This window comes from Labrus mixtus, chromosome 15, assembly GCF_963584025.1.
Source record: "Labrus mixtus chromosome 15, fLabMix1.1, whole genome shotgun sequence".
In the NCBI taxonomy this organism is placed as follows: domain Eukaryota; kingdom Metazoa; phylum Chordata; class Actinopteri; order Labriformes; family Labridae; genus Labrus; species Labrus mixtus.
In genome coordinates, this window is record NC_083626.1 from 14914793 (window position 1) to 14939995 (window position 25203).

The window sequence follows — 25203 nt, forward strand, 5'->3', positions numbered from 1 at the left end:
ACAGGTCTAGGTGCACCAGTCCCTCCACCACCACCACCACCACCTCTCGCCCCCCCTCTGCCAGGCACTTCTCCCTCTGTTATCCTTAGTGTGGGTCTCTCAGGTGAGAGATGACAAAATGTCTCATTTCTTTTGTCATTTTATACTTGATCGTCTTTGCTCTGCAGTTAGTTGAAGAACAGGTAACAGTTGCATATTTGTTTTCTCTACTGCAGCTATCAGAATCAAGAAGCCTATAAAGACCAAGTTCCGCCTGCCTGTGTTTAACTGGACGGCCTTGAAGCCCAATCAGATCAACGGCACAGTGTTCAATGAGATTGATGATGACCGTGTGCTAGAGGTAAATCAAGAAAATACAACTGGAAAAAAGTCCTTAAGATGACCTAAAGTCATTAAATATTCCTGACTTGATAATGCTTGATAAGTTTGTTTTAAAAAACTTGTTTTATTTGTGAAGACTTTAAACAGCTTTTTAAAGTCCTGTTCTCAGATGGTTTCATCATATCTACTTGTCACTCATGTACAGGAGCTTGACCTGGAGAAGTTTGAGGAGCTGTTTAAGACCAGAGCCCAGGGTCCGATTGTGGAGTTCTCCTGCACAAAGAGCAAAGTAGCACAGAAGGCTGTGAACAAAGTCACACTTCTGGATGCCAATCGCTCCAAGAACTTAGCCATCACACTACGCAAGGCTAACAAGACCACAGAGGAAATCTGCAAAGCAATAGAGAAGTATGCACTTTTCATCTTGTTGAACCACACATAAGAATTAACAAGCCACTAATGAGTTCGATGTGTACTCAGGTTTGACCTGAAGGCCTTACCTGTGGACTTTGTGGAGTGCCTGATGCGTTTCCTGCCCACCGAGGCGGAGGGGAAGATGTTCCGTCAGTACGAACGCGAGCGGCGTCCACTGGACCAGCTCGCGGAGGAAGATCGCTTCATGTTACTCTTCAGCAAGATCGAGAGGCTCACGCAGAGAATGAACATCATCACCTTTGTTGGGAACTTTTCTGACAATGTCAGCATGCTCACACCACAGCTAAACGCAGTCATCGCTGCTTCTGGATCAGTGAAATCCTCTCCAAAGTTGAAAAAAATGCTTGAGGTGAGTTTTTATCGACGTACACTTTAATGCAAGTAGCAGTGGTATTCAAATATTTAACACTTTATTGTCTGGTTTACTTGTAGATCATTCTAGCCTTGGGGAACTACATGAACAGCAGCAAGCGAGGCTGTGTTTATGGCTTTAAATTACAAAGTCTTGATCTGGTGAGTATTGTCTTGCAGAATTTGATGACATTTTGAGGCTCTTTAGAATATGTCTTTAGAAATCTGCGCAAACATAAGGCACGCAGTTCATTTGTGCAATGCTGTTGCTAATAATGCCATTCATTTTTGTTGCTACACAGCTGCTGGACACTAAGTCTACAGACAGGAAGATGACATTGCTCCACTACATAGCCCTTATTTTGAAAGAGAAGTACCATGAACTGGCCAACTTCTACAACGAGCTGCACTTTGTTGATAAAGCTGCTGCAGGTAAGATGAAATAAATGTAGATATCGTAACAGCATCGATCTCTAGGACAGTGTCATCATCTACTATTATAGTATATAGATCAGCACATAAAACGTTTTCTGTATCGACTGTGCTCCAAAGTATCTCTGGAAAATGTGCTGCTGGATGTTCGAGAGCTCGGGAAAGGCATGGACCTGATCCGCAGAGAGTGTAGTCTCCATGATCACTCTGTCCTGAAAGGCTTCGTCCAGGCCAGTGACTCGGCGCTGGACAAGCTGCAGAAGGACGCCAAGTCTGCAGAGGTATCCAACACTGTTCTTATCTCTGACCTCAAAGGGGAAAAAAACTCTGAAAATAGATATGAAGAAAACGTACTGACCTCTTAACACGCAACCAAACTCGACAGTGTTTACATGCATCACTTCCACTCTGGGACTGTCTCTCTTCCCAATTCTAGGAAGCCTTCAACAATGTGGTGAACTATTTCGGAGAGAGCGCCAAGACGACGCCACCCTCGGTGTTCTTCCCTGTGTTTGTGCGCTTCATAAAGGCCTACAAGGTGAGGACCCTTGTATCTTTCCTCAAGTCTGCACGGACAGAGAGCAGATCTTCACTCATGCCCTGATGGGAAGTTCCCTGGTTTTAGATTTTGTCAGTCTCAGTGAGAACAGAGTAGAGCTTTGGCTGCCTCCATGCCACAGGACGTGTCATAGAGTCCGCAGCCAAATAACAGGAAAGGCCAGCTGGATCTGAGTCCAGAGCCGCAGCTGTGGTGTTTAGACTGGTCCGGCCCCGTTACCCCCTCCCCCCCTCCTTTCCTCCTTCCCTCTTCTCCTTTGCCCCCCGCCGGCCTCGCCCTGCCCCACCACACAGCACACTTCCTGAGATTGTTCTCAGTCTTGATTTATGGGATCTGCTTAAGGAAATGTGCAACACAAGGATTTCTGTGTATGAGTGTCTGAGTGTGTTTCTGTGACTCAAAGGAGGAGTTCAACATTTGTTAAAATGCACTTGTTAGGATTACAGGTTAGTCTAGAAGAGAGGGCAGTAACAAAACTTGGTTCCCTTTTTTTTTTTTTTTTTTTACCTTTTTACATTTTAAATTCAGAAAATTATCTTGCAAGTTGAAAGACAACTGCAATAGTTATACATATAAACTACACACTTCTTCAATGAAAGATGTGTGTAAAAAAACAGGAGAAAAGAGAACAACACAAAATAGCTACTCTCTTTTATAGAGTTTCCTTTGAAAGAGTTAAAGATTAAAGGAACAGCACTAAAAGAACAGCTATTTATTATTCATAAATTCAGCAGCAAAGTATCTACTTTACATGCAGCTAATTGCCCTTATAGCCAAGAGTTGCACAAGGAAAACAATACTATAAAAATAACTTAATGCTGAAAACAGGGGATACCAGCTACAGCTGCTTCACCCAAAGGTGTGAAAAGAGAGGTCCTGTTTGGACAGAGGAGGTATTCCTGTTTTTAACTCTTTATTTTAAGTTAAGCTTGGTTAATTTTCTGCTGACTGTTGCTAAATGTTGAGCCTATAAATCTAAGTGTTATCAGTCTTCTCAATCCAACGTCTATTTGTTTTTATTTGTTTTATAAAGAAAGGAGGTGTGTGTGGAAAGATGAGAGGAAAGGCTGAAAGACATCATATTAGTTCAAAGTGATTGCACTTGTTTTTTTAACTAGTTCTCTCGAAGGGCCGCACAGATATGTTTACTTCTTGTCACAGACTGGTCACTTCTTCTCTTCTGAACAGGACGCAGTGGAGCAAAACGAACAGAGGAAAAAGCAGGAGCAAGCAATGAGAGAGAAGTTGCTGGCTCAGGAAGCTAAACAGCATGACCCCAAGGTACAGTCCTAGTACATGTGGCTGAGTGAAGGCAATCATTTGTTTACTCAGTGCTAAATAAAGTTTGTGGTGTGCCAAAAAACATAATGAATGGTACAAATATCCTCTGTGCTGGTTCAGGTCCAGGCCCAGAAGAAGAGGCACCAGCAGCAGGAGCTGATCGCAGAGTTGCGCAAACGTCAAGCCAAAGACCACCGGCCTGTGTACGAGGGCAAGGACGGCACTATTGAAGACATCATCACAGGTGGGCCAGACAACACCTTAAAAAGACGCCATGTGGGTGCAAGCAGCACCGGTCGTCCCAGGTCGAGGATGACTGTAGTCATTCACTGCTCAGCTCCTTTGAAGTGCACCTTGTGCTATGTGGTGCAGACACCTCCACATCTGGAGCACAGCACATAGCAGCAGAACAGCTGCTTGTTATATTCCATGACATGCTGTCTAGTAGTTAGCTCTGAGTTATGTAACACTGGAGCTGTTGAGCCACAATATGAAGATGGACAGGAAGTTTATTTCCAAGTGTACATACAATTCAGTCTTCAGTATCTTTTAACAATCAAATAAATTCTGTGGCTTATTCTATTGCTATTTTTGGTAGAAAATAGAAGAAAATGAAGACAATCCATTTGAAAATTGACAGGCCTTATGCAATTGTAATTCTTGAATGTACCACTAGGAGTCGCCAAAGTCACACATTTAAAAAAAAACTAAATGTAGGTGTTGAAATGAGCACAAAGGGACATATATCTACATCCTCAGGACAGCATACAAACTAAATGATGTGTTTTTTGTCATAATGATTAATAAGTGCTTATGATCTAAAGAAAACATTAATATATTCAATGTCATAATGCTTCTATACCACTACTACCAGAGCTGTTTACAGTTTATTATGCAACTGATGCCTCCACAAGACCTGCTCAATGTGCCCTAATCCAATACCTCCAGCCCCACTTATACCTATAGACTGTAAATATTACACTTATACCTTATAGAAACAGTGTTCAGATATTTAACAGATTTGATCAAATACACAACATTACCAATGTAAGCAGTTTTTAGGACTTTTTTTATACCAGTTATTTATCATACAGACGCCTACTAAGAGTAATAGTTGCTAACTAATACATTAATTAACGTATGTCTTCTACACCTATAAGATGTCTGGATAGTGTTTTTAAATGAAAAATATGGGGACTTAGATTTAAGTGCTCCCCCCAGTAATATATAAAAACCTCCTGATGGTTAAAGTGGTGTTTGTTTAATAAATCTAAATACAGATAGAACATAGTTCCAGGTTTTTTTCAGGTTCATTTGGAGAATTTTGAAGGTGATCCAGTGTTCTTACCCCCTCCCTCTTAAGAAGTGCAGTATCTCAGGTGTGACATGTTTTCTCTCCCTCCCCCTCCTCCCCCCAGTCCTGAAGAGCGTGCCCTTCACAGCCCGCACTGCTAAACGCGGCTCACGGTTCTTCTGTGAAGCCAACCTCTGTGACGACGCCAACTGCTAGCCCTCCCCTCCCTCTAATGCCAAGGTTGTCCAGGTGTCTCTCATACGCCTCCTGACCCCTCTGTGCATGCAGCATGATCCCTGTCACCCACCCAAAACTCAAACCCCACCACCCAAACTACAACTACTGTGAACTAACTTGGGCCGTCATTGGTTGTGTGTTCAACTTTGAGAAGACTCCTATCAGGTGTCCGGTGATAGGAGTCAGCCAAACCTCTTTGCCTGGCCCATTTTTTTTTTTTAAATGGTTGTAATTTACAGCTTGTCAACATATTTATGAGTAAGAAATATGTTGACACACTTACAATACAATCAGGCCTGACTTAAATCAATTATCAACTACGGCCATCATGCATGACAGAGAGTATGTCAAAGGCTGTGCATTTTCATGAAATATTTCTTTAAGGCCTTCCTGTCACTCAGCTGAATTCAACCATCGTAACATAAAGAGGTTTGGCTACTTTACGGGTTTTATCAACAATGCTTTGTTCCATGAAACTAACTGGTTTGGTGTTTGTTTCCGAGCTAACATGTGACTCTTCTTTCTTCAACCCACCACTGTTTATTCTCTCCCCCTCCCCCCCTTCAGCTGAAAAGAAGATTAATGACAGTATTTCACACTCCTAAGAGAGGGTAAGGAAGGTAGCCTGGCTGACACCCAGCCTGCTTGGCCCTCCAGCTCCTGTGTGCTGCTACAGTGATGTCAGCCGCTTCAGCTAGCTGCTTTGGACGCAAAAAAAAAAAAAAAAAGATACTATACAACACTGAGATTTGCTTTACAACACATTAATCAGAATACAAGATTACTAAAAGATATATTCAGATGCAAGTTACTGCAGAGATTTACACAAATTCAAGACAACACAAACTGTCTTTAAAACTTGAAACCTTAGTAACGATATGATCTTTATATTCTGTTTAATTGTTGTGATTGCTCAGCATTACTGTATACTTGTCCTACATTTAAGCTAAGAACAAGAGAGGGAGAAAAAAAAGAAGCTTTATCCATTTGGACCTTGAAAGATGCCTCCACACGTCACCATCACACCGCCCTCTGTTATGTCGGCAATGTTTAAATACTTTCTTAAGTTTCATTGAAGGAAAGAGATTTCTGCAAACATTACTGTAGAATATCTTTCAAAACACAAACTGATAGTGTCACATAATTCACCACTCTCTTAATATTCTCTCCATTTCAGCTAAATATCCGTCCTATTGTAAATCCTGTTCACTGAACATGTTCTGCAGAGCTTCTACAGATATGGTTTCCTCTGTGGTATTCTCTAAACATCCTGAATCAGTTAATCTTCATCATTATCATCATCATCCTCCTCATCCCTCCTACTATATGTTGCATGTTGTCCAGTGTTCATTTGCCTCTCACCTGTCAACAACACCCATCGTGTTTTGTCTTTGCTACATGTCATCCGCGGTGTGCTGAACAGCTTATTGGTCAACAGGCTCTAAAAGACACAAACAATCAGTTAAAGACGAATACATGAATACAATCTGAAGTATTTTATTGTTTTTTTAAAGTTTTTTTGACTTGGGTGTGATGAAAGCCTGCTAGATGTTGAAGAGCTTGTTGACCTTTGTACTTACTGTACTTTGTACTTGTACTTTGTACTAACTGTGATAATGTCTGCTGCAGTTTAAGAGTCATAAAGTTGCCATGACGACATTCCCAAAGCTTTGAATTTCAACACTTTATATTCCACTATTAGAAGTTAAAATGCAAGGCTATGGGAATGTGGCATTCAGTGTTTGCAATGCTCATATTTTTCTTCATTTTGATATTTCTAATACAGACTTAATGTGGCAGATTTTATTTTGCGGAATTATTTGATTATATACACACAGATGCCATTTTAATAGGTACAACTTACTAAATCTAATGCAGCCTAAAACAACAGTGCTGCCATAAACCCTCCCGACACCTGGGTTAGATTTGTGAAAACAGGAAAATAGAACTATAGATTATATTGTATGATATAATTGATCTGTATTAGAATAAACAGATAGGTGTTTCTGTTACTTAGCCTACCATCATAAATCTTAATATGAAGGACAAAGTGACAGAAACACATATTTATTAGATGGCAACTGAGTGTATGTCCTTTATATTATTTTTGTTTAGAATCACTAAAACAGAATAAAAGTGAAGAGAAACACACCTGGAGTTTGACCTCTGTCCTCTAACATGTGTCCTCCCTGTCTCTCACCCCTCTCTCCATACCTACTCACAGATCTCCGAAACCAGCCTTTCCTGCGAGCTGACGCGTTGATCCGGAGCGGTTGGAAGAGACCCTAAACTACTTATCTGTCACTTATACAATCCCCCCTCCCTCCAGTATAACCCTCCTCCCTGTGTCGCCACAGTCTGTCTGAACCCTGAGGCTGCAGATGAAAAAGACAGAAAATAGGGACAGGACAGAGCCCTTGTGTTAGAGGGGGTAATTTATTTATTTATGGAGGCCTTTTACAGCCACTTTAAGTGAGCAGACATCATTACAGAAGCACAGTGGGTTTCTCCCGAATCTCTGCAATCACAAGACTTTCCCTGCTCTGTCAGTCGGTGGAACAAGAGAGAGCAGGCGGGGCGAGTCGAGGAGTGGAGGACTACAGCGCAGGAAGAGTGGGGGCTTTCTCTAGCAGGTGCTTTCCTAAATGTGGATTTGATTCCCAGGATCATTTAAGTCTTCAGATTTTGAAGTGGAGGCGGCCGAGGGAAGATGCCGACTCTGCTGCTGGAATGTTTGCCTTGAAGACGACTGCAAAACTGTCAGTCTGTTAACAGAGAAGCTTCAATATTGTTGCAAGACATTTTGGGACATTTCAATCAAAAGTTTAAACTGTTTTATCTTGATTTAGCATGAATCAATGGGATACAAATCATTCAGTCAACTTCTTTATGGACCAGCTAGCCAAACCAAAATTTCTCAAATGCCTCATGTTTTGCTTAAAAAGTGCCTTTTTCTGTATAAACAGTGTTAATTCATGTGAGTCAGCCATACCTTGATTATTTTACAACTTTCATTTGTTACAAGATCATATTTTTGTCTCCTCGTACTATAACATTAGCCTTATAATACTGACAATATGCAAGGGTATCCAGCTTTGATACAACAAAGAGAAGGTAGGAGGATTAAGAATGTTTGTTTAACTCTTATTGACCTCTTTTTTTAAATCATTGAAACTGGCATTTCTTTGTGCCTTCTGTAAGTGGTCTTTAAAAATGCAATGTTTTATACCTTGACAACACTTCCTGTCACACTGTAAGTGACATTCAGGAAGTGACAAATGTATAAATTCCTCATGGGCTGCTGTTGAAGACATTTACCTGCTATAAGATGAAGGACTTTTCTGTTCTATGAGGACTTGTGTTTTGAGCTTCTCTCTTTTTTGATTCTCCTGTTTTAATAGAGATGATACTTTTTCCTCCTAACAGCTGTTGAAAGTTGAGCGGGCACAAAGGGAGCGACACATCTTTACACTACTTAATTTGGCGTAACATTGTATGAGACACTAGTCTTCCAAGTGTACATTTATATGAATGTACATTCAAGTCATAAAATGTACGTTTTGGAAGAAATGATCCATGATATTGTCTATTGACTGAGAGATGACACTTATGTTTAATAAAGAAGATGAGTTATGTAACTGCAAGCTCAAAGACTGTCCTTACAGCTCAGTGTAAGGCTGAAAACAAAGAGGTTCTTATTTTGATGAAGCAACGTTCAAAACAAGCTATCACTACATGTTCATGTTTCCTGCACTAAAGATCTATTGATGTCTTTTCCTCTCCATCTCTCCAAATGATGACAGAAACACTGAACATTTCTACTATAAAAATCCATTTAATTTCTTATATCAAAAAGAAATAGAATCAGAACAAAACAATCAGAACAACTTTTGCAACCAAGAAATTCTCCAACTGAAAAATTATTTTTCTAATTGACATGGTTTGTTGTAAATCTGACAAAGCAGGATGTAAAAAAAAAAAGGGGGCGAATACTGTTAAGAATAGAAGGATAAAAGCCAGAGAGTTTCCTTGAGGATGTGTGTGTGAGCACCATGCAGAGTGATGTGGCAGGTACGGCTGATCAGCTCAGTTAAAAAGCAGCGTGATGAGCAGCGCTGTTAAGACTTTGAGCCAGTTTGACAGACGGACAGATGGTGAGCGTTAGCAGCAAGGCAAAGGAATTAACAAAGGAATGCTCATCAGGAAGCTGATCAGTCCCCTTCCTGGGAACCCACTGAACAATGGTCATCAGCAAAAAAATTAAATGTCCATGAAATGACTAATGATTAAAAGAAAAACAAGGAGTACAAACTCAATCTCGAACAGAAGAACGTACCATCACATGGTCTCCCTGGCCTTTCCTGTAAGTACATTTACAATCAAAAGACGAGGAAAAAAAACCCCAGCTAAATGAAACTTTTTTTAGCTAAATATTCGTCTCGGTAATTTTTAGTGAAGACCATAAAACTCACAGAAGCCTGCCGTCACTCCTCTAAAAGAACTTTCCAGAACAGTGTCAGAGCAATCTGAGGACAGTGTCCTGCAGTAAACCAAGGCCACGGATCTCCATCCCAGACTTTCATCCTGGAATGTGGACTTATTACAATCATCTCCATCCAGCACACTCGCACACCGCCATGTATTCATTCATTGCTGACAACAGAGTATGTCAATTATACAATGACTTCAAAAAAAAAAAAAAAAAAAAAAAAAGGTTAAAAAGTACAGACTGCTATTTTGTTACTGGTGTTTGTTTTCCTGGGTATATTTTCAAGACACTTAGTTAATAGGTTTATATATATGCAAATATATAACTTTAGTCTGTGCAAAGAAGTAAAAGACAATCACTTGAATGTAGTTTGGAGACAACAGAGCACACACTGTCTGCGATGCCGAGTTCTCCATGTGTGCATGTACAGTATAAAATCTCCGTATTTCCCTCCACGCCGCGGTCTCTCGCTCCTGACCTCCAGCAGCAAGCGTACGTATACAAACGATGTGAAAGACTGAGCTCAACCAGCATTCAGGAAGCATTCATAGTGCTTTCTCTTTTTTTTTTCTCCTGTACAATTCATACAAAAATAAAAAATTAAAACTGTTCCACTGCCATTCTTATTTCTATCTTTTACATTTGCACAGAGGTAGTGGCTATATGTGTGACAAAGGAGGAATAATTTGGAGGAGGAGGAGGAGGAGGAGGTGAGCAAAATTAAAAAGAAGAACTGAATAAATGTCTATAAAACGCTTCCTTTATCGTCACCAGGATCTTTTTTTGTCAAAGAACAAAATATAATACTGCAATCACTTAAAAAAGTAGTCCTTCATTTTATACATTTTGTACAGTGTTCTCGCTTTTTGTGTTGGTAAAGGCATCAGATGATGAGAGAGCCCGGCAGCAGCTCAGCACTGGGTCCAGCAGGGCAATGTTGGCAGAGTTCAATCCATGCCGAGCTCTATGCCAGCGGGTCACTCATGTCCTCATCGCCCTGGGAGAGAAGCTCCTTCTTTTCGTCTGTGCTGGCCAGAGAGTTGCGACTGTTGTGGGCGCCCATGTACAGGGTGGCATACACGGGGTTGGTGAAGTTAGTGGGCTGCAAGGCAAACAACATTACAAGGTGAATGCAAAGCAAGAGAAAAGGCTTTTTAATTATAACTGCAGTTTTAATGGTGCTTCAAAAGGAATGTTCACTTTGATCACAAGTTACAACAACATAAACAGAATTTCCATTGAATGATGAAAAAAAACCCTGCAGACAGTAGGTTATTCTGCGTCTGATGGCACTTCCATCTGCTTTACTTCTTTGTTTCTTGAAGTCCAATCACAACCAATTACCCCTGATCAATTAATAGCCCCTAATAAGGACCCTTCCCTTTTCTCTGTAATTCAGCCAGTAGACGCTACAGGAGCAGAGCCTTTTTCAAAAGTACTCACTAACACTCGTCATGGTTCCAATACCCGTATGTTGCTCAACCCAATGCTTGGAGTTTTGCAGATTTTGCGACATATTCAAGTTCAATCTTTCTGAAAACACTCAGATACAAACTCAGGTCAAAGAATCAAATGTGTCCTTACATTAGAATGAGCCCAATAAGACTTTTAGATTTCACCATTTTCAATCTGAACCAGGCTAAAACTGGCAATCTCTCAAGTTTGATCAAATGCAAACCGACCTATCCACCATGTTGGCTAAGTCACCAATAGCAAGGTCAGGACCTGATTGTTTTAAGCCAACCTATACCGTCATGTCCATGTCATGCAGAGATGTAAGGTGAAAAAAAAAGACCGGAAGAGTTAAGAGTGAAAACTTAAATTAAAAGGATGATTACTGACTACAATATGGTAAAGTTAAAGCACAGGGGTAGAAAGGAAAACAACTTGAAGCTGTTGCAACAAAATGTCAGATTGTCTACATTTTGTCCACAGTCTTATATATTATAACTAGGATTTTTGTGAACTATAACTTTTCGCTAAGAGTCCTTTTAGCTGTGTTACCTTATCTGGGTCCAAAGCAAAGTCTGAATCCAAAAGCTCCCCGGCATCGTCGTCAGGGTCTCCCTCATAGATCTTGTAGGCAGGATTCCCAATCTCAACATTCATGGCTCCGTTTGTCATTCGGTGGTGCTGGAAGCCCTTTGCACTGCAGATGGACAAAGACAGACAAACAGATTCACCTTTCAAGCAATAGATTAAGGTGCATCATCAACAATTACAGGGAGAAGCCTCTAATTAAACAAACAGGGACTACGCAAAGAATATGTGCTGATGCACCTCCCACAAAATACCATCCACACAATCAAGACAACAACTATTAAAGGTACCCAAATGATCTTTGGACAAAAGGCCATTTTATCTAACACAGAGAATAAACTGCAGCATGTCTTCTGTAGAGAATGCCAGATTTTCAGTTTGCAAATATTTGTCTGTTTGCAAGCATTGAAACAGTTTTCATAGATGCACAGTTGAACCATTTACTATGCAAAAGCACATAGCACTAACTTAGCTTTTACACATTCAAACAAGGGAAGGTGTGGAGACGAAAGAGGGCTCAAAAGTTCAGTTATTTGTGCATCATCAGTAAAGCAACTTTCAGGGAAATTATAAGGAGGTCCCTGAGTTGCTGGGTGAGAAACCCTGTATGATGCAAACAGGAAGTGGCAGGCAAGGACAGACAGATTTCTCCTCTGGACAACAGAAAGGACAAATGGACGAAAAAAAAACCTATCCAAAGCTGGATATAGGAGAAGGGAGGGGGTGGGATTTGTGGGTCAACTTGTAATTCATGTAGCCTTAAGAAGTTACCGCGAGCACTGAGAACGAGATTTTCCCAGCCATAGAGACCTTGGAGAACAGGAAATAGATGGTTATCAAAGGGGAAAAAAGAGAGAGAGAGAGAGAGAGAGAGAGAGAGACTAAGCTAGGTAGCACAGGTGTGAGGAAGTGAAAAATTAGAATCCCTAATAATCTGAAACCAAGACTCACCCGCGCATTCTCCGCTTGTACCACAAGATGGCACCAACCACAAGCAGTGCCAGCAGCAGCAGCAGAAGCACTGGGATGACGATAGAGGCAGTACCTGCAGGTGGTGGACAAATAATGTGAGCAAACAGGGCCAAGCAAATGTTTCACAAACAAGAATATGTTAACTGTGTGCCTTACTTCCACTGGAAGCAGAGGAATCCACAGATTCTGCTACAACTTCACATCTGTAGCCTGTCCACCCCGCAGGACACCTGGACAAACGTGCCAACATGTGAATTAAGTGTCTGATCAGACGAGACTATTTACACATTGTAGTTACTCATCTGTACACAGTAAAGAGGGAACGTTATTCTTTGGGTGTTGACAAACAGTTGATACCCTTTGTGTGTGTCCGTGGGTAAAAGACAGATGTTATCTATTAATGTCAGAGTTACTGCTTTGGGTTGAGATGGGGGAGAGGTGTTGTGTCTTACTTGCACTGAGGCAGCAGCGTGCGCGTGTCCACTGAACATTGTCCGTTTGTGCAGTAGTCGAAACAGGTGTAGCAGCTGGGCTGGGTTTGACCGTTGGGACAGCTACACACAAACAAACACAGATAAGTATGTTGCTTAAATATGTCCATCAAAGCTATGTTAAGCAGCATTTAGTCCCATGGTTTCAGAAGCATTAAAGATAGCTGCTAAGTCCATTTGTCCATGTTTATTTAGCATACTTATAAAGAAGCTATGACATGCGCAGATCGATGTCTGGCCTTGCCAACACTGTAGTCCAAAATAAATATCCACAAATATTTAAAAATCAAAGTCCAAGTTCCACACAGTGTACTTACATGCAAGAGACCTTGCTCGACGACGACGTCAGACATTTTCCAGTCCCGCAGAACTGACATTTGTCGAGCTCGCACTGATGTCCGATGTACTGAGAGGGGCACCGACAGACTTTGGTGCCGTTGGAGGTCTGTAAGCAGGTTCCTCCGTTGATACAGAACCCTTCACATTTACCTACGAGCAGAGATGGAGATGTGTGGGAACTGTCACAGATTCTAATGTTTATTCACAGATTTATATTTTTACTCATAATATTTCAGTTGTTGGAGTTGAAAACAATTAATCAGAGAACTTAAAAAGCTTAAATTGATTTGTGACATGAGAACATTTTGAATGTCTACAGGTTTTGATTGTTTCATTATTCGTCCATTTTTTTTTTTACATTAAAACTCCCTACAGACAATAGCCCTTTACACTTGCTAGCTCAAGGCAGGACTTTTGTGTCTCGTCCTCAATGTCAAATGCACTGAGGCGGAATGATGGGGTGAAGTTGTTCTGTCCCTGAGCGGGCATTTAGTGACAGAGGCCTAACAGGTACCAAAGAGCTTCACTGTAAAAGCTGAGCCAGCAGGTGCATGTCTGAGTGTGTGTACGTGTATGTGGAGCTTGCACTGTTTGTTCACATGTCGTGCCTCTATGGCTTCTGAAACGCTGCAACAGGGACACCAACAACAGGCTGATTAAGATTCAGTGTAAGGAGTAATGCAGTGGAGCCTCGCCATGGCGCTGTTGCAACGTAATAATGTGTTAATGAAGCAATCTGACACTTACTGTACTGACACTGGTCTCCACTGTACTCCAAAGGGCAGCTACACGTCGGCTGGTTCCCCATGTTGACTGAGCAGTTGCCTCCGTTCAGGCAGTAGTCTTGACAAGTTTGACGGTCACAGTTTGGCCCTGTGAAGCCCTTTGGACATCGGCAGGTCGGGGCACCTGAAAGAAAGTTCAATTAAGAGTAAGAAGGAGTTTGAAAACAAACAAACAAACAGAAGGACTGCACGACTGTAGCAGGTGAAAATGTTGCATCTATTACAGGATGAACACTTTTGTTTTACTCGGTATTCCTCTCTGGTGAAAATAAAAGAATTCTAGAAGCGTCCCCTGGTTTTACACATTACACACTCAATAAATAACAAGCATAGACAGCGTTGGGGATATTCAGGGTTATGTAGTAGCTGTTACTAAAGAATACTCGAGAGAGAGCTTTGATAGACAAGAAGAGGATGGCTGGAAGTTGTACTATCAGTCTTAGCTGCCATCAGTGGCCTTCAGTACGTGCAGCAAAGGAATTTTTATTCAACATCAATTTGACCCTCTTTTATTTCATTTAATAATTGACACATTTTAAACACATTTTTCCATTTGCCTGTTAAATAAACTCCAGTTTGTGAGTTATTACAAATCAGGTTAAAGAAAAAAAGGATCAACAGCCATCTACATTTAAGAACTCCACAAACATACAATACTGAATCCCATACATATTCTCCTATGTAATGTAACTAACTTAGGATCAACTAAAAACATCTTGCTTAGCTGTAAGCTAAGGAAGGGAGAGCAGGAAAGTCTGGGCAGATTGGTTGTTCACAATGTGGTAATTATAGTCCTCTTACCTGTATGAGAAGCAGTGCATATGCCTCCATTCTTGCAGTAGTCCCTGCACAGATTGATCTCACATCTCCTTCCAAAGTAGCTCGGCTGGCAGCGACACTTTGCCACCTGACGCGCGTTTAGGAAGCAGCTCCCGCCATTCTGACACTGAATATCGCAGGGTCCTGAGGGGGGAGCTGTGGAGGGGGAAACCCATTATGGATTTGCATTTTCATGCAGCATCTCAACATGAAGCTACACAGATGAAAACCTTGCAGGGGTGTGAAAATGGCAAGTAGGGATATGTACTCGGCATTCTGCACATGTGCCTACTTGTATTTTTTGTGCGGACTTACAGAATGGTGACTGGGTTGGGGGCGGTCTCTCTGCACATGTGCCGTTGTCGGCCACATAGTTATTGGGGCAGGTACACACTGGTCCACTGGGGCTGAGCAGACACAGCCACTCACACTTCTTCCTGTCACATGGGTTTGTCACTGGAGCACAGAGTGACAAGACGAAATGAGTTTAAGGTGATGAAAATACAAATAAATAAAAAAGTATATACTTTGTCTCAGTTAATGTTCTCATCATTTACAGAATTCATGCAAACCGTGTAGATGTGAAGAAAAATCTTTGGACAACTAAAGAAACAGACACTCACTCTCTGGCTGCTTGTAGCGGTGGGAGAGGACAATGTCAGTCGCATGGTTGATGCCTGTGGTGAGATTCTCCATGGAGCCCTTTCCAAACTTGTTGACCCGGAAGACAACATTATTGATATAAGTGACCCCATATATGTAGTCCTCAAAGACATCTATGCCGAATGGATGGTATAGATCTGGAGGAGCAAAATGAGAAATTGGTTAGAAGAGAAAAATATCAGTCAATGAACTTTCATATTTCACTTTTCTTCTTCTTTTTTTTTTTTTTTAGTTTAAAAGGATCCTAACTGTTTTTCAGGCCAGTGACAGCGATGACAGGATCAGAACCATCGAGACGAACACTTCCAATCACTGAGAGTTTAGCATCTGACCAGTAGAGACGCTCGTTGAAGTAGTCCACAGCCAAACCTGTAGAAAGAGAAGGAGATGACAAATTACGGTACACAGGATCAACTTTGACATTCTGCTGGATGTTCTTCTGTCTTCATTTTTTTTTTATGAGGAGCAGTAGGCTGCTTTTCCTTCCTTAGATGAATCAGGTTCAAGATAAATCATACAACGTTAATGTAGAACTCACCTGTAGGCCACTGGATGTTCTCATGAACTAAAGTTTGTCTCAGAGTCCCGTCCATAGAGGCTGTCTCAATTTTCGGGTGGTTCCCCCAGTCTGCCCAATACATGGTACTGGAAGAAAACAGTTTGGATTCACAATTATAAAAACATTTAAGCAGATAAAGACTTGATCTAAATCAAGCTCAGCGCTTTGTCTTACCCTCTCTGTGGATCCACTACGATGGCGTAAGGTTCGTCTATCATGCCAGAGACGAGGGTCTTGCAGTGCTGGCCTGACATCTGAGCCACTTCGATGACATCTCGACCAGAGTCAGTCCAGTAGAGGTTACCAGCCACCCAGTCCACAGCTATACCTCGAGGCATCTTCAGCTCTTTGATCTAGACACAGGCAGATAAGCACTCACAGGATGTTCCTTTTTTTTTTATATTTGGAAGAGGCATGATGGGGAACACCCAGCTTTACCTGCAGGTTGGTGATCCTGCCTTCACTCTGTCGTCGGTTACGGTGAGAGTTGGACAAGGATGGTGAGGTGGACTGTCCCGGGAGTTCATAGGAGGAGATGCTACCCGTGTGCCAATTGGTCCAGAAGATGCGGTTGGTTTTGACATGCAGGTCCATCGCATCAATACGCACGCTGGCGTCCCCCTGGAAGGTCTGCTCATAGCGCCAGTTGGGCATGCCGGGGTCCAGGCTGCGTATTTCATTGTCATCAGCGATGTAGAGAATCTGACGACTGCTGTTCATGCCTGGGAGAAAAGATCACACAGTTGGATTTCAAACAAACAGTTGTTGTAAGAATTTAAAATAAGCCTTATTGGATAAGAAGGGTACAAAACAGATGCAGTTTTTTCATCCTCACCGTCAGCCTTGCAGGTGTCGTTGATCCTGCTGAAGTATTTGTTGCAGCTGCATTTGTGGGAGCCTTTGGTGTTGTTGCAGATGTGTGAACACACACCGAACTGCAGGCACTCATTCTTATCTGATATACAGAGAGCCAAAGGAAAACGTATTTAGAAAAATAAAAAAAAGGGGCAAGCCCAACAACTTGTCTTTGAACGTTCAACATTGAAGTGTAGTTCATATTCTCTCTATAAGGAAAAGCATCTTGTAAATATGTACCCCCACAAGTGCGGTGTCCCGTCTTCTGGAAGCCTGGTTTGCAGGAGCAGAAAGAGTCTGTGCCGTTGGTGACACAATGGGCCTCGTCTCCATCACCACACTGAGTCCTGTTACTCCTGCAGTCATTGAGTTTGGTGTCTGAACACAACAGGGGTCAAACATGAGTCAGTGGATTGTAAATCGAATTGATTCCGCTGATGCTTGGCCTGTGAGACCTCAGATCTGTTGTTAGCGAGAATAAAGACATTAGTCTGACATGAGGCACCTGTCTTGCAGTTGATCTCATCAGAGCCGTAGTCCTCACAGTCGTTGAAGAAGTTGCAGCGCAGAGTGGAGCTGATGCATCTGTTGTTTGCACACAGGAACTCGTCCTTCTCGCAAGTGGGAACAGCTGGAGGGGCTTCTGCAGACCCACACACACACACAAAGATAATCTACCTAACCTTAGCTAAAAAAGGAGGGGATTTTAAAGCACTCTGACAGACTCCTCAACTTACTGCAGTTTAGTTCATCTGAGTTGTCGCCGCAGTTGTTGACACCGTCACACCTCTTTGATAGTTGCAGACACACACGGTCATTTTGGCAGCGGAAAGCTCTAGTAGGAGGACACTGGAACCTTCCTGAGAGCCGAGCAGAGAGAGAAAGCAAAGAGGGACAAAGAGGGGGGGGGGGGGGGGGGGGGGGGGGGGGGGGAAGAAGGTCAGGACTACAGATGGAGACATTCAATACATGGGTGACTTGTAAATCTACACTCACGGCATTCTTCAGGATTCTCGTCCGAGTTGTCCCCACAGTCGTCTTCCCCGTCACACTTCCAGCCGAGGGGTTTGCACAAAGTGTTGTCACACTGGAACTCATCCAGAGGGCATTGACGTCCAGCTGAGAAGAACAGGATGAGATAGGTGAAGATTTTTACTACTGCTGAGTTTTCTATAAAACATAACTCAGGTTTTCATGGTAATCTGGAAGCTGGTTTTGCTAGCAAAATTAGACCAAGTTTTGATCCATAACCATGAACCATAATGTTCAGTCATTTTCCTATTTCTTACAGGCAAAAAAATAATTTAAATTAAAAAATACTTCATAGAAACACAAATATCCTCTCACCTGCACTGCCACAGTTCTCTTCATCACTGCCGTCCATGCAGTCAGGGTCAACATCACACCGCCAGCGGATGGGGATACAGTGACCGTTCTTACACTGGAACTGGTCGTTGTCACACTTCAGGTCACAGCCATGCTGAAAAATGTCAAAGTCCAAAGGCAAACCAGGATCAGCTTTATGTTACATGTTTACAAATCAATACTAAACATACACAATTGAACTTTTCCTTCAGATTTATCCAAAGACATTTTTCTGGGACACTTAAAGATGAAGTTTCTGCACCTCATCTGATCCATCAGCACAGTCATGGTCTCCATCGCACTTCCACCTCCCGGCAATACAGCGGCCGTTTGTGCAGGCAAACTCGCTCTCCGAGCATTGTCGAGGCACTACAAAAGAAGACGGATAAGAAGTGAGCTATGGCTGCGTTATCCTTCATCCCAAAACAAAGGGCAAGGGTTTTAAATAACCACAACAATCCAACAATGTAAAGAACTCATTCATTTAGACTCGCACAGATGGGAGGGGTCACAGTTGGACAGGAGCAGGAACATTGAGTGGTTTACGGGGCAAAGAGGTGATATTGAATATTAGAGTTGTTGACATGTGAAGGTGGAGAAACTTACCTCTGAATGCCAACAGGACAGTATGAAATGAAACAAACAGCACATGAGGCGAGATGCATCAGAATTGAAAGTGAATGTTTGTTAACAATGAACATGTCACTTCTCATGCACAGTTGATGAGTTGAACATGCAAAGTGCTACAATGGACAAAGGCCTGGGCATGAGTGTAAATGACACAGGACGAGGTGAGGTAACACGTTGATGGTATTGTCTACATGCTGGAATCGACACCTACTGCACTTATCCTCATCCGAGTTGTCCCCACAGTCATTGTCGTAGTCACACTGCCAGCGGCCCGGAACACAGCGATTATTCTTGCATCTGAACTGGTACGGCTCACACGTCCTCTCAGCTGAACAAATCACACAAAAAAGAACAGTCAATAACACAAAAGCAGAAAAAGCTACATCTCAGTTTTTAAGTAGAGTTCAACAAGTGACTCTGTAATGCATTAGTCTGATTCTAAAAAGGAGAAGATATTCTCACCACACTCCTCCTTTGGTTCGTCTGATGCATCACCACAGTCGTCCTCCCCGTCACACTTCCAGCGAGCTGGTATGCAGCGCCCAGAGTCTTTACATCTGAACTCGTCCACACCGCAAGTCATCTGGGCTGCAGAGGGAAACATTTAGCAGTTGTTATGTCTGATTAGGTTGAACCAGGATGAAGAAAACATTTAGAAAATAAGATGGTGTTCTTACTGCAGTTGGCGGGTTCATCAGAGCCGTCCACGCAATCATTGTCGCGGTCACACACCCAGACACGAGGTATGCAGCGTTTGGTGATGGCACACTGGAACTGGGTTGGTGCACAAGTGACCTCAGCTACAGAAGGGAAGATTTATAGTCACAAAATAAACATCAAGCTGGAAGGATAGCACATACGAGTGGTAGCTGTATTGCATATGGTTGCACTGGAAATCAAACAGAGAAAGAAAGCTTCTACTCACGACAGTCCTTCTCATCCTCTCCTTCCCCACAGTTGTCCTGGCCATTACAGCGGAAGATGCCAGGAATGCAGCGACTAGGGTGGGAACATTTGAACTGGCTGGGCAGGCAAACATGAATATCTGTATTGTAGATACACAGGCGGAAAAATGAACAGATAAACTTGTAGAGTAGAAAATAAGAAGTACTGGAAAGGGTGATTAGGTTGAACAGAGCATTAAATACATTCAATATTGAGATGGAGTTGACACACAAAAAAAAGTGTCAAAAACGGCAAACATACCACAGTTAGCCTCGTCTGAATTGTCCTGGCAGTCGTTGTCACCGTCACAGATGTATGCAGGGTTTGTGCAGATGCCTGTGCTGCACTGAAACTGTCCTGGTCTGCATTTGAACTCAGCTATAACAGGAAAAATGATGGATCTTTTCATGACCAAACTTGCAATAAGATATCTTAAAACTTAAGCTCCCCGCAGGATAGTACATTTTATGCTGTCTTTGAATCAAAACCAATCAGATATCAGTGTGTAGCAGGAATTTGACATACTACCCCCCCCTTATTATCTCATTTTAAACACGTACGGCAGTCTGCTGGCTCGTCAGACCGGTCACCGCAATCGTCCTCCGTGTCACATTTCCACCAGAAAGGAATGCACTTGTCGTTCTTGCACACAAACTACAACAGGGAGAGGGAGAACAATCAAAATATTGATATGGCATAAAACCAGAGCTCCTCTGCTTCAACGCTGTTGACAGAGCAGCGGGCAGCCAGCCAGATGTCGATATGCAGTCAACAGGCAAAAGCAGTTCATTAAACAAGACAACATGTGAGACCTGGAGGCATGAAAACCACATAGTTTTGAGTCAAATTGGCATTTAATGTTGACGTTCACACAACCTCCTTACCTGACTGGCTGTACAGTTGGACATGCAAGTACGCTGGTCATTGGAGAGGTAGAAGTTGGTGGGACAGGCACACTTGTAGCCTCCTCCAGGAGAGAGGAGGCAGAGGTTACTGCAGCCGCCATTGTTCGTCTGACAGGGGTGGTTGAGCACTGCAAAAGGTTTATGTCTGGATTAGGCTGGGAAACGTACAAGGATGTGTGGTGGGACTTTTCATCTTCATAAGTTAAAACGTATAATGAGATTCGACACTTATATAATATACTTATATATAATATAATATACTTTCTTGAACTAAATGATATACTAGATCAGAGTCAGGTTAGAGCTTAATCATAAAAAAGGACACTTCATTTTTAAATGGGGAACAATAAAACACTTTCAATAACACATTTTTTATTGCTTTTGTGCTTTAACTTAATAGAGTAGAAAATAAATCTAAATTAAGATTTAAGATCTAAGTGGTCATTCATTAAGTGAGAAAAGGTACTCAGTTCAAACCTAAACACAAACTGCATACTTCCTTCTACAGTGCGTCTCTTACCCTCAGGCTGGCGATAAGGATGGTAAATGTGGATGTCCATGGGCCGATGCAGGGTGCTGATCAGGGTGGTCTTGTTGGTACCCAGACTCTTATGAGCTCTGTTGATGGACTTTGTCTCCCAGTCTGTCCAGTAGATGTACTCCTCGAACAGAGTCATTGCAAAGATGTGGGGGATGTCTTGGCTGAGAACTGTAAAGCAGCAAGTGCAGGGGTCAAAGAGTCAGGGTGTCGTGCGCAACTACAGAGGCTCCAGTAATTTGTGTGTTATGTAATGGACTATACGCCTCTTTAGGCTTTACACCCTAACTGCACTTTTCTGCTCCCATATACCTGCCTCGAGTTTTTGAGGCTGTTGCGTTATGGAAACACACCATTACTTTCTGTTGTAAACAAAGCAATTCCATGCATGGACCTCCGGCATACACGAGAGCACACACATGAAGGGCACAAACAGGAAGTGGTACCTGTTCAAAACAACTCGTCATCAGGTGACCACGGCTTTTAAATGGATTATAACAAGTGAGGGTCTCGAAACAACTACAATACTGTTGCTGAACTGTGATATTAGTTAGATAAGCATGAAGCTCTCTGTGGTCCAACTATATCTGAAAACAAACAGCCCAAGTCTTGTTCTGCAAACACACAAAAGGCAGCTCTGGTGTTTGTATTATATGTGTGCATGCGATGGGTGTGTTTTCCAGGAAACACTGCGGATGGTCTGCACCACTAAAAGGTAAAAAAAAAAACAGCGAGATGTTCTAAAATGAACAGAAAGTTACATAAATACCAGTTTTCCCTTCAACATGCTTCCTTCAGCGTGGTTTTCCTGTCAAAAGTGAAACACTCTAACGCTCTCATAAAAGTTTTTGTCTAGTTGTTTACTATGCCATACACCCACAACTTACATCATATACATTCTAAGTCCGAGAGATGATGAGATGCCACAGCTCTCTCTCTGTTTGGCAGGTCTCAGCGAACGAGAAAAATTTAAACACAAACGCCCGCTGCGCTCGAGAATTCCGCTGCACGCCTGGTTGGTTGACAATATCAACTATTGTAGCGAGTGTGCTGAACAACTGAGCGCTGTGCAGACGTCACACAAGCTCGAGGCCTCACCAGTCAGAACAATTTCTCCTATTCAGGGTTTCTGGACTCCAGTGCAGCGAACTACAAACTGACCTGCCAGCTTCTGCTTGAGTGGACGTCAAACAAGTAAGTGTTCATGATGAGGGGAAAATTATTCAGACAACTGACAAGGCTATTAGGCTGTAACCCTACAAATGTTAGCCACAGCTAAACCTGATATTCTTAATATTTAGCTTTTGCTCACTATTGTTTCATTTGCAGCGTTATCCCGTCTAGATTATTGTTTCTATTCCTATTTTTCCTAGTAGACCAATAATATATATATAAATAACCCAAAGCTGTCCAGTTCCCCACCAGTGATGGTCTGATTTAATTAAAAAGCTAACTTGATCTTCTGTCCATTTACAGGTTGCGACTACAGTATGTGGCATTTTGCAGCTTCTTGCCTCTTTCAGCTTAATAAGTGACGTATGATGATCAAAAAATCAGACTTTTACAAGCAGATAGTCATACATACATTTTTTTTTTTCAAAATATTATGTAGACTTCTACTTGCAACTGGATACAACACTGCACACGGTTGGGATCTTGTGACCCTGACAAACAAGTTTGTAGAAGCAGTCATAAAAACTGTGTCTTGGTCACTTACCTGTGTGTCTGTTTGTGCCATCCAGGCTTGCAAACTCTATGTAATCCTCTCTGGCATCTGCCCAGTATATACGGTCATTGATAAAGTCCAGGGTTAGTCCATTGGGCCACGTGATCTTATCCTCAACAATGGCACTTCTGTTAGTGCCGTCCATCCCGATTCGTCCAATGTGAGGGTTGTCGCCCCAGTCTGACCAGTACAGGTACCTAACCAGGTGATGGATAAGGACCATTTTACAATTCAGTGAATCTCATTAGAACTCATACAACATATACATATCCAAGAGACAGTATTTGGAAAACAAAGAGAAGTGTTCTGCTTACCCATAGCGTACATCTACAGCTACAGCACGAGGTTCCTTCAGGCCGCTGTTTACCAGCACTGTCCGGTAGGCTCCATTGAGTTTTGACACCTCGATGGTGTCTCGGCCTTTATCACACCAGTACAAGTTCCCACCAACCCAATCCACTGCCAAGCCGTCTGGGTTACTCAAGGAGGTCCGGTGCAAAACCTGGTGGTCAGTCTGTGCTTTAGACTTTTTACAAGTTACAGTGAGACTCAAACAACCTTCAAAAACTCAGTTAATGCTGTCGTTCTTTTGGCTACTGAAGTCCTAGATAAAAGCCTAGTTTAGTTTTTGTCCAGTCTTTAGCCATAAACAGAAAAGAGTTAATAGTACGGATCAGACTTAAATTAATTAATTAATCACAATATTTTATTGTACTTGCCTTTTAGTGCTTCTCTGGTTATACATAGACAATGAATGAAGTCAAGTCAGATTTCTTCATAAAACATGTTAAAACAACTTGTGTTTATCTAAGTGCTGTACAGCCACAACAGACTGACTTTTGATCAAGTTCACAAATGGGGTTTCCTGACTGACCTCTATGTTGCTGCCGTTCATATGCATGCGTCGGATCATGCTGCCCTGAGTGGTAACATCTGTCCAGTAGATCATCTGCTCTGCATAGTGGAAGTCCAGAGCCACTGCATTATTCAGACCCTGGACCAGATGTAGATAGAGTATTAACAGGTGTAGATAGAGTTAACAATAAGAAATTCTCTTTTTATTTTTCAGCAGGTCAAACTAGGCACCAGTGTGTCTCACCTGTTTTATAAGAGTGTAGTTGGAACCATCCAGGTTGAGTTTCCTCAGGTAGTACCTGTTAGCGAAGATCAAGTATGGCTCCTCTTCTACGAACAAATAGCAGACAGAAGACATATGCTTCAGGTTTGAATGGTCTGCAAGAAGACGGTCAAATGCAAAACACACAAAAGCATGCCTTACCCGATGTGGACTTGCAGATGGTGGGGTCATTGGGGCTGAGTTCAAAGCCATCGACACAGAGACAGTGGAAGCTGCCGTGTGTGTTGATGCAGCGCTGAGAACAGGGGTAGGTGGTTGTGCACTCGTCTATATCTACACACGTCTTCCCGTCCCGCTTAAGCTGGAAACCAGGGTGACACCTACACTGAAGGGGCCAGGAGCAAAGCAGAGATGTCAAAATCGGCAAGCTTCTGACCACTTCTGCACACCACTTACAAGACACCTGCCACTGCCTGATGCAAAACCCCGCCAGTCAGATAGTTGCTATTTTTTCCTTCACAAAAAGTGAAGCTATCTTCCAAATTCTAATGTAAAGCAATGGTCTGATATGAAATCCAGCTACTGCTGCTTAATTATCTAATTTGCAAAACTGCCTTACAAAAAAGAATGAGGGGAAAAGATAAGCTGAAAATGTCAGATGAATATTATCTTATCTTTAAATAGTATTCATAAACAGTCTCAGCTTGAACTCTCTCTAATAAGCATGAAGTGTTTTGTAGAACTCCAGTCCACACTAACATATGTCCAAATTGAACTCCTTCGACACCATTTTAAGTAGGCTGAGACGATTTACGCACAAAGAAAACACCAGAGCCAATCTGTGACAGTGAAATCATATACAATAAAATGTGGCATGAAAACTGAATACTGACTTCATAGGCAATACGCTCAACATCCCCACCAGCTTAGAGTGAATTCTTTTGGTGTGAAAATTGTTCCTTATCATTTTCAAATGAAGCTCCGACCACAGCTGCAACACCACAAACATGCAAGTTCACACAGAGTTCAAGATGTTCTAGAACTGGCCTCCAACTTTCAAGCAAGAGAGCCAAGATATGTTTCTGTCTTACACA

The 25203-nt window shown here is 42.2% G+C and overlaps 2 protein-coding genes across 5 annotated transcripts in view; one reads left to right on the forward strand and one right to left on the reverse strand.

Annotated features, from left to right (window-relative positions):
* The window catches only part of fmnl3 (formin-like 3), a 34042-nt gene extending 25488 nt beyond the window's left edge, over positions 1 to 8554 (forward strand). For 2 of the 3 annotated variants that reach the window (XM_061058736.1, XM_061058738.1), the window contains 12 exons: positions 5 to 103; positions 216 to 340; positions 527 to 729; positions 802 to 1105; positions 1189 to 1269; positions 1410 to 1539; positions 1660 to 1820; positions 1976 to 2077; positions 3287 to 3379; positions 3500 to 3623; positions 4798 to 4913; positions 7135 to 8554. In XM_061058736.1, the coding sequence (XP_060914719.1) occupies positions 5 to 103; positions 216 to 340; positions 527 to 729; positions 802 to 1105; positions 1189 to 1269; positions 1410 to 1539; positions 1660 to 1820; positions 1976 to 2077; positions 3287 to 3379; positions 3500 to 3623; positions 4798 to 4889 (1514 nt within the window). In that variant the 3' untranslated portion in view covers positions 4890 to 4913; positions 7135 to 8554. The remainder of the gene's footprint in view (positions 1 to 4; positions 104 to 215; positions 341 to 526; positions 730 to 801; positions 1106 to 1188; positions 1270 to 1409; positions 1540 to 1659; positions 1821 to 1975; positions 2078 to 3286; positions 3380 to 3499; positions 3624 to 4797; positions 4914 to 7134) is intronic. The other variant, XM_061058737.1, reaches the window with a different exon arrangement.
* Positions 8555 to 8725: 171 nt separating this feature from the next.
* The window catches only part of lrp1ab (low density lipoprotein receptor-related protein 1Ab), an 85976-nt gene continuing 69498 nt past the window's right edge, over positions 8726 to 25203 (reverse strand). For both annotated transcript variants that reach the window (XM_061058734.1, XM_061058733.1), the window contains 34 exons: positions 24311 to 24494; positions 24131 to 24216; positions 23906 to 24025; positions 23346 to 23533; positions 23023 to 23228; positions 21288 to 21476; positions 20747 to 20895; positions 20423 to 20516; positions 20124 to 20240; positions 19843 to 19962; positions 19595 to 19717; positions 19380 to 19505; positions 19129 to 19245; positions 18550 to 18656; positions 18270 to 18402; positions 17919 to 18041; positions 17660 to 17782; positions 17428 to 17565; positions 17163 to 17300; positions 16903 to 17022; positions 16506 to 16789; positions 16242 to 16420; positions 16047 to 16153; positions 15758 to 15877; positions 15469 to 15645; positions 15161 to 15301; positions 14828 to 15001; positions 13989 to 14150; positions 13220 to 13391; positions 12864 to 12965; positions 12568 to 12641; positions 12391 to 12484; positions 11404 to 11548; positions 8726 to 10501 (listed from right to left, as the gene is read on the reverse strand). In XM_061058734.1, the coding sequence (XP_060914717.1) occupies positions 10364 to 10501; positions 11404 to 11548; positions 12391 to 12484; positions 12568 to 12641; positions 12864 to 12965; positions 13220 to 13391; positions 13989 to 14150; positions 14828 to 15001; positions 15161 to 15301; positions 15469 to 15645; positions 15758 to 15877; positions 16047 to 16153; positions 16242 to 16420; positions 16506 to 16789; positions 16903 to 17022; positions 17163 to 17300; positions 17428 to 17565; positions 17660 to 17782; positions 17919 to 18041; positions 18270 to 18402; positions 18550 to 18656; positions 19129 to 19245; positions 19380 to 19505; positions 19595 to 19717; positions 19843 to 19962; positions 20124 to 20240; positions 20423 to 20516; positions 20747 to 20895; positions 21288 to 21476; positions 23023 to 23228; positions 23346 to 23533; positions 23906 to 24025; positions 24131 to 24216; positions 24311 to 24494 (4770 nt within the window). In that variant the 3' untranslated portion in view covers positions 8726 to 10363. The remainder of the gene's footprint in view (positions 10502 to 11403; positions 11549 to 12390; positions 12485 to 12567; positions 12642 to 12863; positions 12966 to 13219; positions 13392 to 13988; positions 14151 to 14827; positions 15002 to 15160; positions 15302 to 15468; positions 15646 to 15757; positions 15878 to 16046; positions 16154 to 16241; positions 16421 to 16505; positions 16790 to 16902; positions 17023 to 17162; positions 17301 to 17427; positions 17566 to 17659; positions 17783 to 17918; positions 18042 to 18269; positions 18403 to 18549; positions 18657 to 19128; positions 19246 to 19379; positions 19506 to 19594; positions 19718 to 19842; positions 19963 to 20123; positions 20241 to 20422; positions 20517 to 20746; positions 20896 to 21287; positions 21477 to 23022; positions 23229 to 23345; positions 23534 to 23905; positions 24026 to 24130; positions 24217 to 24310; positions 24495 to 25203) is intronic.